Consider the following 14,633-nt stretch of genomic DNA (forward strand, 5'->3'; position numbering starts at 1 on the left):
ATTGTGAAGAGGTTGAAGGAGCAGTTGTAATGACAAACCTGCCATAGGGACATGAGGGTGGAAAGAGAGAGAGGATGTGAGAAATAGGTCCCCTAACAGGAACTGAATATTACAAAAGAGTTCATGTGTACTCACGCACACAGGGTCATAAACAGGGCCAAAAAAGGGAAAAATACCTGATTCAAGAGGAATAGGTTCTTCGCAAGCCCATAGTTTAGACTACGGGGATTCTGTGAAGCAACTGAAGTTATATGCAAAATACTGTGTGTTTGTGTGTATTATTTTCTGGGGAGAGTCTATAAATTGTATCAGGTTCCCAATAGAACCCTTGATCCTCTAGATATAAGGAATCGTTTTAATAAATTTGCTTTTCCCGGCTTTAATCAGCAGAGGGCAGGAAAGCGATACAATTAGCAGTGCCAACTGCCCATAAATTTCTAAAGCTCAAGTCCTTCTCAATTTCTGCCATTTCCTGCCTTTGCTCCAGCTTTTCTCTAAGCTAAAATTCCCTAACTGCAAGTACCCTCTTAATCTGTCAAATTCCTGCTATCTCTGACTACTCAGATCAAAAGCAGCCCTTCTTCAATTTTAGTGGATTCACTCATTCTTTTTTTATGAGGAAGATTAGCCCTGAGCTAACATCCACTGCTAATCCTCTTCTTTTTGCTGAGGAAGACTGGCCCTGAGCTAACATTCGTGCCCATCTTCCTCTACTTCATATGTGGGACACCTACCACACACAGAATGGCTTGCCAAGCGGTGCCATGTCCACACCCAGGATCCGAACTGGCGAACCCCGAGCTGCCGAAGCGGAAGGTGCGCACTTAACCACTGCGCCACTGGGCCAGCCCCCTGTTTGCATTCTTTATACCTGTGGAGGATATATTCTTCCTCTCAAAATAGCTATTGATTTGATTACTATTATTCTGGAGACCTTGGGCAACCACCCCTTTAGGAGTTCAAAGCCCCCATGTCAATCACCACACAATTATTATTATTTTAGAGAGGGGAGATTAACGATGAAAATAATAGGTTGTGGATAAAACTATCAATCTCAAGGAAGTTTCTCAAAAGTCTGTATGCACCTTTCTTGGAAAAAGAAAATTTTATATTATTGCAACTTGGCAAAGGTAATGGTTACAAAGTTTGTGATAAATTTTTGTCCAAAAAATAATTGTACCAGCTTACTGTTTAATGCCGCTAAGCAAACAATTAAACAAACAAACAAAAAGAGTGAGAGAAGACTCTATCTGCCCACTAAGGCAAAATAAAATTAGGGAATGTATTTATGGCTGCATATCATCTCTGCCAATCATTTCTGCCCAGAAAGGTGATAAAAGCAACAGATTGTTGCCCTTTCCTATTAAAGCAGATGCCTATTCTTGGTCAAACTCTCCTCAAAAGTCAGCTGAGTCAGATCGTGGCCAGGTGCTCCAGGTATCCGCTCACAAGTGCAGCACAGAAAGCTCTGTGACAATAGGTGAAGTGCTTCATGTTGTTTGGAGCAGAAAATAAAACGGCGAGAAAACCACCCTTGAACGACCCTCGTGTGTCCTGATATTTATGGCTCATTTCTTATTTAAAAAGAAACAAAATGTAGGCCTGACCTGATTTGGGAATGCATCATTTTGTGACGAACTACCCTAAGGCAGAATCTAGGCCTTTCTTTCTACCTTTCGAGGCACTCAATGAATGTCAAACTGAATTGAAATGAGTTAAATTGATGGCGAAATTTCAAACCAAACTGGCCTATAAATTATTTGGCTGTAAAAGTGAGTAAATGGAAGGGGCTGCCATTAAATAAGATCATGAGTCTTGAAATGCTCTGAAACAGCTGTGCTATATACGTGTGCATACTTTATTTATATTTTGGAACAAGGAGACCTACCCTGAGCCATCCTGCCCAAATCACAGCAAATAACTTGACTCACAGGGCACATGTCTATTTATAGACTGATCTAACAGACATTTAAGATTCCAGCAGAGAAATGGGATAAGGTGGGTCCCAAAGCCATGAAGCCGCAATGCACTTCCTCTCCAGCCTCAGGCTCGCTAATGGCCTCAGGAGATAACTTGATTAACTCAGGAGTGAACAAACCTGCCAGCAACAGAACTACCAGCGGAAGGAAGTAGCCACTATTCTTTTAATCACTTTCTAAAAATACCATGAATGTATTAAACACAGACCCAAAATCAAAATCTGTTTATAAGTCTAAGAAAAACTGTCAGTTACAATTCAGTTCGATTCAGAAGTAAATTTAGCAAAGTGGCCTTAGGAATTGTGATAAATTGGCCTTTTGATACACACTTGCAATGTCAGTAATTCTTTTAGCCCAAAGCACTCCAGGGTTTTTTTTGTTTTTTATTCTTTTGTGAGGACGATTGGTCCTGAGCTAACATCTGTGGCCAATCTTTCTCTTTTTGCTTGAAGAAGATTGTTGCTGAGCTAACATCTGTGCTAGTCTTCTTCTATTTTATATGGGATGCCACCACAGTGTGGCTCAACGAGCAGTGTTTGGTCCGTGCCCAGAATCCGAACCTGTGAACCCCCGAGCTGGCCAAGTGGAGTGTGCGGACTTAACCCCTAGGCCACCGGACTGGCCCCATCCAGGTGTGAGGTAGGAAAGCCTGTGAAAGAAGGGTAGATCATTACCAGGCTGGTGTCAGGAGATGCGGATCGCTAAGGTCAGTGTGGCACTCAGTAAACAGGAGCAGTCAGGTCCCGGGCAAAGCAGAGGTCTTCAAAGTGAGGCACATGCAGCCGAGGGGATGTGAATCTCGAAGCAGCCAGGTGGGGGGAAGGAAATATTAGAACTCCTGCCCTGAAACACTGAGGTGAGAGAAGAAAGAATTAGAACTTCTGTTTATTTTACCTAAAAGGAAAGCTTCAATATGAGCATTTTCAAATGTGCACAATGTAGTAATACAGTAGTTACATATAATTTTGAATTAAATAATCATAAAATATGCCAACTTTTTCATTTACACCTTCAAATAATTATAGCCAAACATGCTAGATTTTAAGCTCTATGATGAAAATGACCATCTACCTTTATTTTCCAGGATCGATTGCAGTAACTGGCATGTAATAGATAATAAATATCAGTTGGACGAAATAAAAGTGAAACTGTGTAGATAATTTACTTCAGAAATGATCTGCCCTACCAGACGATTTGTAATATTTGGCCAACATGATGTGCAATCACTCCAATCAATATGAGCGGCTTATTTACTCAGGAAAGGAGGCTTGGCATATAATATTATAGACAAGAAAGCCAGATTCCCATCAAGCATATTGTAGCCTGACTGAAGAATATTACTAGGAATGGTACAGTCTGAAATAACTAGGATTCCTCCAGTATCTAGAGCTGGAGGTTAATAAATCTGGCCATTTAGATTATTTAACTAATTCCCTTCCTAATTTCCTAATACACAATCAGATGATCACGTGGTTTCCATGTGCACTTTTTAATCAAACATACCATGTGGGCTGGCCCTTTTCCCTCGGCAGCTTACTGTACGCTCATATATTGATAACTGCCTCACAGGCGAAATTTTATGAATTTTGTTGATGCTGACCAAATTCCCTTGTGCAAGTCTCGTGAATCCTGGGCCCACAAAACAGAGGAGAAGGCCGGGCCCACAGGGGCCCCACCAAAGCACTGCCACCCTGACCAAAACAACCATCTATCTTTCTTCTGTTACATTAATTTCTTAGCTCTTTCATCAACAAATATAATCCGAAAGAGCTTTGTAAACATACTAATGTGGGTTATTATTGTTGGCATCATCCTGATTGTTCCACCAACTTGTTCTAAACGACGATTTGTCCAAAGTCAGTCTCCGCTGATGTCTGTCACAACAGTATTTCTCATTCAAATGGTGCTTTTAACAAGGGGAGTGCTTCTTAAAGATCAGTTTTGTTTCTTTTCAAAGATGTGCATGCAGAGTTGCTGCCCCTCGTAGCCTCTTCTCTATTCTCCTTGCAAATTGCCATATTGACTGCTGCCCTGCACTGAAGTCCTAGCTAGACAAAGAGATTGCCAAAAGACTTGTGTCCATTCTACAGAAAACATCGCAGCAGCTTGTTTGAGTGTCCTCAGCATCCAATAATAGCATAATGGATAAATCATTGTGTAATATGCGTGTAATGGACTACTATTCAGGAGTGAAAAAAATCAGTTAAGTCCATACCTGTAGCAACCTGTAAGGATCTCTGAAATAATAAATTGAGGGGCTGGCCCCATGGCCTAGTGGTTAAGTTCAGTGTGCTCCACTTTGGCGGCCTGAGTTCGGTTCCTGGGCGCACACCTACACCACTCGTTGATGGCCATGCTGTGGTGACAACCCACATACAAAATAGAGGAAGACTGGCACAGATGTTGGCTCAGGGCTAATCTTCCTCAAGCAAAAAAAGAGGAAGATTGACAACAGATCTTAGCTCAGGGAGAATCTTCCTCAGCAAAAAATAAATAAATAAATAAATTTAGAGAAAAAAAAACACAGCAGAAAAATATACTCCAATATTATTTCTATAAAGTTTACATATTCGTGAAGCAATGCTTTCTACTGTTTATGGATCCAAACATACGTAGTAAAATTATAAAGAAATGACTGGGAAAGATAGACACCAAATTCAGGATGGTGGTTTTGTTAGGAGGATGGGAAAAGAGACTGAGAGGGTTATGCAGGTGTCTTCATGTGTATTTGTAATAGAGTTAAATTATAATAACATACATTTTTAGAAATACAAAAACAAAAACAACAGAGCAGGTTAAAAGTTGTAACAATAATCCAGGTGAGAATGGCGAGGTTGATCTAACATAGTGACAACTGGAATTAGAGTATGGACTAACAAAGCAGCGATCACGAACGTTTCCACTTCAGTTCTCCCAGCAAGAAAGGAAAGTGACCTCGTCCTTCCTGAAATGACCTAGTCTACCAAGCCTAGAGTTGTGTATTTGAAGTCCATGTGAATTTTGCATTTTGCCCTGTAATATATGCATGTTTGTTTAATATCGATATATTTTATATTAATTATACATTAATCTTTGACTTTATTATAACATACGTTTGACTCTGTAATTCGTGTCTAAAATTTTTCTAAGGAGATGGGGACAAAATATGGACAAAGATATATTCACAAAGAGTCATAACATGATTCCGTCACAAAAACTGCAAACAACACAATGACAAATGATAAATATTCTTGTAAGTAAAATATGCATCTAAATAATCGTGTATGATACAGCCATTAAATTAACTATGTAGATGCTGGTGATTTGCAAAAATTACTATCATTTAATGTTAAGTGAGTCCAGGAAAATACAAAAATATCCGTACAGTGTGATCTGAGCTACAGGAATCCTATATAACATCCATAGGAGACCAGAAAGAAATGCAGAGATCAGGTACTCTTTTGGTATATTTTGCTATATTATTTTGTATTTTCTCAAAATAATTTTTTTGTTTTTTTAAGTAACGCTGTTCACATATGAGACCTGCCAGGGAAAGTTGATGACTTTAGGAAAATTTGTTATTTAGCTGCTCTAAATCTCAGCTTCTTTATCTAGGAAGCATGCATAATAATGCCTAGCTCAAAGAACAGTGAAATATTTATAAGTAACACATAGAATAGTACCTGCCCATAATAGCCTATCAATAAATGCCAGTTTCCTCCTACCTAGAGTCTAACATACTGTCATGAGCATAATGACTATATTAGAGCAAAAATTAACAAAGATCATTAAGACTCTGTGTGTAATTAGGGACATCATTAATCATGATGGATTTCCCAGGAAGACAAATTATCAACATAAACATATTGATATTTCAGATCCAACAGGTCATAAACCAGAGAGGTAGTTTTATTAGAAGATTCACCTAGAACACTCCTTCTATCCCTATTTCTGACAGGCTACCCACACCCACATTCATCAACTACCATGTCTTCATAATGTCGTAGAATGACGTTGTCATCATTGTCCTGATAGAGCATGGAAATGGGGGACAGCTTGGTGGGGATACAGACAGCCTGGGGAATCTGTGGGTCAACGGCATGCATCAGCGCTTGCATGAAAGCATAATTGGAGCTGTTGAGGGAGGTGGTCAGTGAGAAAGGACAATCACCATGGCAGTAATTAGCCATAAACCCCTTGGGGGCAATGATCCACTTGTGCCAACCTAGGTCTCGGAAGTTGATGAAGAGTTGGTGACGATGGCAGAGGTTCTTGCAGGAAGCATTAGGGGCAGGGATGGCTGATCTCCTTTTTCGGGAAGAAGGGTGGCACTGCTCAGGGTTGAGGGTCACCACTAGCAGGGAAGCATGAAGAGAATGTCTCAGTCTGGCACAGGTGTCCTCAAGCTGAAAATTCACCCCAAAGTCTCTGTCTCCTTTGACCAATATCTCTAGCAACAAGCCTAAGTTCTTCTGGGGGTTATTATTCCAATCCTTAGCCACATCCAGCAGGTTGAAGTGAAGGACACCTTGAGGCCATGGTACTGACTGCAGTGCAAACGGTTTACCTGGCGTGGAGATGGACTGGCCCCATACACGAGGCTCCTGAACCAGGGACAGAGCCAATTCCAGTTCTGGCCCCAGGTTATAGTAAGTGTTGGACCCCAAGTCCAGGCCCAGCTGGGCCATTGTTAACTGCTCCTTGTCTCTAATGGCAGCCAGGTTAAAGTAGAGGAGCTTCTGTAGGCAAGAGGCTTGGGGAAGGTCCTTGGAGTAAAGGTAGAAACCTAGATGGAAACAGATGAGAGAGTCACCATAATGTATTTTATTTCATATCCACCTATATGATATAAATGTCCACATGCAGGGGGCCGGCCCCATGGCCGAGTGGTTAAGTTCACACTCTCTGCTTTGGCAGCCCAGGGTTTCGTCGGTTCGGATCCTGGGTGTGGACTTGGCACCACTCATCAGGCCACGTTGAGGTGGTGTCCCACATGCCACAACTAGAAGGACCCACAACTAAAATATACAACTATGTGCTGGGGGGGTTGGGGAGAAAAAGCAATAATGAAAAAAACGTTCTTTAAATATCCACGTATACAAAATAAGGGCAGGAAATTATTAGTTATACTCAAACCCTACCATTGGAGATGATTTGTTTCTCTCATTTCTCATCTAAGGCTAGAGGTTCTTTTTTTTTTTTTTTTTTGAGGAAGATTAGCCCTGAGCTAACATCTGCCAATCCGCCTCTTTTTGCTGAGGAAGACTGGCCCTGAGCTCACGTCCGTGCCCATCTTCCTCTACTTTATATGTGGGACACCCACCACAGCATGGCTTGCCGAGTGGTGCCACGTCCACACCCGGGATCCGAACCAGTGAACCCGGGGCCACTGAGAATCAGAATGTGCGCACTTAACTGGTGTGCCACCAGGTTGGCCCCAGGCAAGAGGTTCTTATCTTTACATCCATAGTTCCCCAAAGCGTTCTGGATAGATTTTAGAAGGTCTATGATATTGGATGGAAAAAAGAATCACATTTTTATTTTTGCTATGCTCTAAATGAAATTTAGCATTTTCTTTCAATTATGAATATAGACAACAAATCCCAATAATATTATCAAGGCCTATGACACTGTTACCAATAAAAATCACAGGGATATTCATACATTAAGTTGTTGAAATATCTTAAAATACACTAATGCTCACACTACTTTGAATTTATGGTATAGTCTCTGCCCTAGATCTTGTTATTTGTTGCTTAAATAAAGCATCATATATGTTACTATACACACGTTGTTTAAAAATATTTTTATACATGTATTTCAATATTTAATTGACTTCTTTTGAAATTCTAAATATTTTATTTTAGGCGTGTAAACCATTATTCTGAGAAGTGATCCATCGGCTTCAGCAGAACTGCCACAGGGACCCACGGCACAAATGTTTAAGAACATCCTAGGCTGTCAGGTGTGGCTGGCCAAAATCCAACCACTTAGATTGCCTTCAAAACAAACTCCTATCATCCAGTCAAGACTGGTCCTCCAGAAATCCCTAATGTTTTATCCTTAGGTAATTCTCTTTTTTTTTTTTTGAGGAAGATTAGCCCTGAGCTAACTGCTGCCAGTCCTCCTCTTTTTGCTGAGGAAGACTGGCCCTGAGCTAACATCTGTGCCCATCTTCCTCTACTTTATATGTGGGACACCTACCACCGCATGGTTTAGCCAAGCGGTGCCATGAACTTAACCACTTGGCCACAAAGCCAGCCCCTGAGATATATTTCTTTTTTTTTTAAAGATTTTATTTATTTCCTTTTTCTCCCCAAAGCCCCCCAGTACATAGTTGTATATTCTTAGTTGTGGGTCCTCCTAGTTGTGGCATGTGGGATGCCACCACAGCATGGCCTGATGAGTGGTGCCATGTCCATGCCCAGGATCTGAACCAGCGAAACCCTGGGCCGCTGCAGCGGAGCAGCAAACTTAACCACTTGGCCACAGGGCCGGCCCTGAAATATCTTTCTTAAAGGTTGGCTAACTGTCAAATGCAGGGATGTTTTCACAGTACTTATTCTTCTCAATCTCTCTGAAAAGTTCTCTCTCCTATTCAAGGCTCTTGTTTTAATATATTGGTCTCCCTTTTTTTTCATATCACTAAATCACATTCCTTAGGCACCAAAGAAAACCCAAAAGCCAGACTGGAAAAGATGGACAGATTTGAGAGCATAAAAATGAAAAACTTCTATATTCAAGAGACATCATTAACAAAATTAAAAACACAATGGACAACAGAGAATTCTTGTAACATATATGATGAGTTAAAACTCATGATTATAAAGAACTCTAACAAATGATTAAAAGGCCTTATAAAACATTAAGAAACAGAAGAATCTTCAATAGATAAATGGTCAGAGTGTATAAATAGGCAAATTATGGAAAAATAAAAATGAATGATTCATTACCCATTTGAAAATACATTCCACCTTATTAAAGAAATAAAAATTAAAACAGTGAGATCACGCTTTGCTACCAGATTAACAAAAATTAAAAGCTAAAAGAGTGTTGTAACCCAATGGCCATCCGGCGTAGCACAGATAAGTCCACTGTCATATATCCAGGAATGAAATGCTTTACAGCAATGAGAATGAACTACAGATACACACAACGTGGGTGAATCTCACAAATACAACGTTACCCAAAAAAGGACACATTCCACATTTCCATTTATATGAAGTTCAGTATGTAATGTTAGATGTCAGGATAGATATTACCCTTGCAGAGGAGAGTTGATTAACCAGAAGGGGGCATGAAGGATCCTCTGGGGTGCTGGTCATATTCTGTTTCCTGATCTGGGTGCTGGTTTTTCCATGAAAATTCACTGAGCTGTTCTCTATGATTTATGTACTTTTCTGAATGCATATTATACTTCAATAAGTTTCTATTTGTAAAAAGATTGCTGACAAATTGTGGGGAAGTGAGAATTCTCCTGCATCATGTGGGGGTATAAATTTTGGAGGACATTTGATATATGTAAAAGGGAATGGGCTGGCCCCGTGGCCAAGTGGTTAAGTTCCCGCGCTCTGCTTCAGCAGCCCAGGGTTTCTTGGGTTCAGATCCTGGGCGCAGACATGGCACTGCTCATCAGGACACGCTGAGGTGGCGTCCCACATAGCAGACCTAGAAGGACCCACAACTAGAATATATAACTATGTACTGGGAGCCAGAGCGATCGTGCTTTGGGGAGAAGAAAAAAAGGATTGGCAACAGGTGTTAGCTCAGGGCCAATCTAAAAAAAAAGTAAAAATGTACCTATTCCTTGATCCAACAATCCCCTTCTAAGCATTTATCCTAGGGAAATAAGAGAAAAGTGCACACACACAAAATGGATGGAAAGCTGCACTGTTTATATTATGTCCATGCCCAACAACAGGGCGTCAGTTACATACATTATAACATAACTTCGCAACGGAATATCATGCAACCTTTGAAACGAGGTTAATGTGACTTTTGTTTGTACTTGTACAAGATATTCATAATACTGGAGGAATGTATGGTACGATCCCATTTACAAAAAAAAATTACAAGTTTCTATCACATATATATGTGCAAAGAAGAAAAGTCTAGAAGAATATACATCAACTATTAATGGTGACTTCTCTAAGGGGAGGGTTAGGGAGGAATGATGGTGAGATTATGTCCTTTTCCTGTGTCATTTGATAAGATTATAATCATCACAAAAATCAAAGGTTTTCGACCAGGGAGGGAGGGAAGTACATATCCTCAGCCGTTTCCTACTCTCTCCATGGAAAACCCTTCAAACTAGCTCCCCTTACCTATTAACATTCCTCTGGAATTCTCCCTGACCCCCAGCCCCCAAGGCCCTGAGCCACCAAGGTAAGACTTAGCATAATGTATGGAAGTCATCCGTTTGTTTATTTTCTTTCTATAAACCTTTAAAGGGCGGACTTCATCTTTAATCTCTGTATTCTTATGGCCGTACATAGTTCCCAACACACAGTAGGTATCGAATAAATGCTTCTTGGACAAATAAGGATTCAAGTCTTATCTCTAGTTGCTGTAAAACTAACCACCCAGGGCTCTCAATTCCTCATCTGAACTCCCTGGGAGGCTGCATAGAAATGCAGATTACAACACCATCTCTGACTTTGAATAAGAATCGGATGGGAGAATGAGGCGCAGGAACTGGCCTGGAGAATCAACTTTTAACAGTTGACCTGGGTAATTTTGGTGGGTGGTCAGTTAGGCAAATTACTGAATGGCACGCCCTCAGATCCTGTATAAAGGGTATGACAATGGCGTATATTATCGCTCTGTATTCACAAATCGAGAACAGCCTTTTCCAGCCAGCAAAAGTGTGGGTAGGTGTGGAGAAGGGAAGCAAGACTCATGGACAAACTGAGCTCAAAACTTTGGCCTGTCGCTTGCCGTGGCAAAGGCACCAGAATGCGTAAATCGTGGGCTAACGAGTGGGAGACAGCCCTAATTCCACCCTCACCCCTGCCACCTAAAATGCAGCACAAAGCTGTGGATTCAGAAAAAAACTATGTTGAATCCTGACTTTGTTCAGGCACGAGCTGGATGATCTTGAATAGGTGGCAGATTATCTACTGTCTGAGTCTTCATTTCCTTATTGTTAAGAAGCTGATAAGAATACCTGCCTTCCAAATCTCAGGATGTGGTTGGGATTAAATGAGAGAAAATATGTAAAATACCAGCACAAGGCCTTCTACAAATCCCTCACTAATTGTTATTTCCCCTTCTTTCCTTTCTTCACACCACCCACTGCCAGATTTTTCTCCAGGAAACACTCCAATTTCCTTACCTTGATCTGGGAGAAGTCGGAGCACGTTCCCACGGACACCCAGATTCTTTATGGAGCATAAGTCTTGGGAGCCCCCAGTCGTTGCTGCCGCTTCTCGATCCTGGAAAATTTTCTTTAGGATATAGGGCACAGGTTGGAACTTCTGGGGTGAAGGGACTTTGTCTAAGCCCAGAAATTGGAGAAAGACATTTTCTTGAAATTGGAATGTCTGACCCAAAGCCAGAGTTAACAGGAGGCCAAGAGCCAAGGCTGGCAGGGAAGGAATCATGGCCTCAGAGCTGAGACAAAGCTGGCCAGTGAGGCTGGAGAGGGCTCTAGCTCCCGACTGCCCAGCAATTCAGGGGCTGCTAATTTATCTGCTGTAAGATAATCAAGTGTGAATTGCTCTCTTCCCAGCTTCTCAAAGGCAATTGGATGTGAAAAGACGTAAAATTTTCTCTTCCCTTGCTCTATTCTTCCAGAAAAAAGTTCACAAAATAAAGATTACCAATGCATGAACCTAACTACAAAAATCAGGTTTGTCAGCAGCAGACACAGTGGAAAGGAGACATGCATTTATTCATTTAACAAACATTTATTAAGCATCTATTATGTGCAAGGCTCTGAGATAGGCTAGGAACATAGTAATGAATCATTCAAAGTCTTCTCATCCATAGTCTAATTAGGCAAACATATAGGTAGACTTCTATTAGACATTATCCGCAGCGAGGTGGGAAACCAAACCAGGGAGAGAGAACTTCTCCCAAGCAGATTGATCTACACTCCCCATGTTTTTGGCTCTAAGAGGGACTGAATTTTGTTCATCTAATTTTGCCCTTCTTGATTAAAAGTCAAAAGTCAGAGTGACTGAGTTAATTCCAGTTCCCTTACTTATTAGCTGTATGACATTGGGCATGTCACTTCATCTTCCTAAGTTTTTGTTTTCTCAACTGAAAACAAAAACTGACCTTCTAATTTGCCAAAGGAATATGATAAGATGATATGTTTAAAGCACTTGGCACAATGCCTGCCAAATGGTAAGCACATACAAGTGTTCACGGAAGAGAGAGCTCCAAAGTAGACATTTTCAGTAAGACAATCAGGTATCCAAGGCTGGAGAAACTACCTGTGGAAAGGGAGGGAGGTCACTGAGGAGTTTAAGTGTGGCAGCATATATCAATTTCTGGTTTCTGTTTTGTTTTGTTTTGCCAAATTACTATAACAATTCCAAAGGCAAAAGAAGAATTAGCTTGTTTGTTGCCAAAATAATTTTCAAGCTTTTTGAGAACAGGATTTTACTTTGGGTGTGTGTGTGTGTGAGGAAGATTGGCCCTGAGCTAACATCTGTTGCCAATCTTTCTCCTCTTTTTTTCCTTCCCAAAGTCCCTGCACATATTTGTATATCCTAGTTGTAGGTCATTCTAGTTCTATGTGGGATACCTTTACAGCATGGCTTGATGAGCCGTGTGTAGGTCCATACCCAGGATCCGAACCCAGGGAACCCCGGGCTGCCAAAGTAAAGCATACGAACCCAACCACTCGGCCACAGGGCTGGCCCCTACGTTATTTTATACCATCTATTATAAGAACTTGCTTCCCCTAATGGAAAAACAAAATATTGTATCCAATATATAACAGTTTCCATCATCTACAGGATAAAATCTAAACTTCTTAGCTTGGTACTTAAGGACTTTCTTGGTCTGGGACCCATATCCCTAGGCAGCCTCATTTCCTACCAGCCACCGTCATCAGTGTTAGCCCTCTAATGATCGGACCTATTTGTAGTTCTGTGAGCTCCTTTCATCTGAGAGCCCTTACACAGACCAAGTTCAAAGGTCACTTCTACAGGAAAGACTTCCTGGACTCACCAAATTAGATTTAGATGTTTCCTCTTTCTCCCACTGAGCCTTGAGTGGGCATCCATTATAGCACTTGCCACAGTACATTTCACTGGGTTTTGCCTCTGTCCCTCCCAGACAACACATTCGTTTGGAATTGGAATCATGTCTTTTCATCTAAGTATCTCTACTGTATCTTTTCCTCTAAGTATCTCTACTGCCAAGGAAAGTGTCTGGCAGGTAGTAGACATTCAATAAATATCTGCGCAATAAATAAATGAACGAATGAATTGGTGCTGCTTCCAGAGGTCTCACTATTCTAGATAGCCAAGTTTTCTCCATTCCCATTTCTCCTATCTCCTCCTACGTGCATCCTAGTTAATACTTTTAAATTAATCTAAAATCCCCACCTGTTTTCAACAATAAGTGTGGGTTGCATTTTGGTTTTCTTTATTTAATATCCTGACTTAAAATCAGAAATCAGACTAACTGGTTTAAATTCTGGTTCCACCACTTATTAGTTGTGTGGTCATGGGCAAGACACTCAACTCTCAACTGAGAATAAAACATTCTTTGCTAAAGTGCTGAGAGCATCTGATGAGATAACTCATATGCAATGTTCAGGACAACATTTGCCAAAGGGTAAACACTCAATAAAAGTTAGTTGCTATTAATTATTATTATCATTATTATTTATTAAGATGGAGTTTGAGCAAGGGAAAGAAAGCAATAATTGAGAGTGTGCAGTCACCCAATATAGCTGAAAAAGCACCAAATCAGGAGTCAGGAGATCTGAGGTAATTAAGGCTCCTCCAATGACCTTAGGCGATTCACTCAGACTTTTATGATACATACCCAGGCATGGAAATTTTTTTTTTGAGGAAGATTAGCCCTGAGCTAACTGTTACCAGTCCTCCACTTTTTGCTGAGGAAGACTGGCCCTGAGCTAACATCTGTGCCCATCTTGCTCTACCTTATATGTGGGACGCCTGCCACAGCATGGCTTGCCAAGCGGTGCCATGTCTGCACCTGGGATCCAAACCAGCAAACCCCAGGCCACCGAAGCAGAACGTGCGAAACTAACCGCTGCGCCACTGGGCCGGCCCCTGGGCTTAGATTTTCTGATCAATAAAATGAGAAATATGTGAGTTGAGCAGAATTATTGTGATCATAAGCATGAAAAATATTCAACTTCAATAGCAAAAAGCAAAAAACAAGCAGAAAGCAATGAAATGTCTTTGTCTATCCAATTAGCAAGATGAAAAAGAAGACAATAGATTGTGTAGATGAGGAAGCAAGGAGAGAAGCATTATTATACTCAGCTCTGGGGTATACTTTAATATAACTTATCTGGAGGAAAAGTCGCAATATATATTGAAAGTCTTTAAACTTCTTACATGAGGTACCTAGAGTAGTCAAATTCATAGCGACAGAGGAGAGTGGTGGTTGCCAGAGTTGGGGTAGGAGAGAATGAGGAATGAGGAGCTACTGTTTAATGGATATGGAGTTTCTGTTTTGTAAGAT

The 14,633-nt window shown here is 40.9% G+C and overlaps 1 protein-coding gene across 1 annotated transcript; it reads right to left on the reverse strand.

Annotated features, from left to right (window-relative positions):
- Window positions 1-5,917: 5,917 nt before the first annotated feature.
- Window positions 5,918-11,560, reverse strand: GDF3 (growth differentiation factor 3). Its single transcript, XM_046657188.1, has 2 exons — window positions 11,293-11,560; window positions 5,918-6,744 (listed from the first exon to the last, which is right to left on the reverse strand). The coding sequence occupies exons 1-2, from the start codon at window positions 11,558-11,560 to the stop codon at window positions 5,918-5,920; spliced, it is 1,095 nt and encodes a 364-aa protein (XP_046513144.1).
- Between the last annotated feature and the right edge of the window lie 3,073 nt (window positions 11,561-14,633).

This window comes from Equus quagga, chromosome 1 (assembly GCF_021613505.1).
Source record: "Equus quagga isolate Etosha38 chromosome 1, UCLA_HA_Equagga_1.0, whole genome shotgun sequence".
Classification (NCBI taxonomy): Eukaryota; Metazoa; Chordata; class Mammalia; order Perissodactyla; family Equidae; genus Equus; species Equus quagga.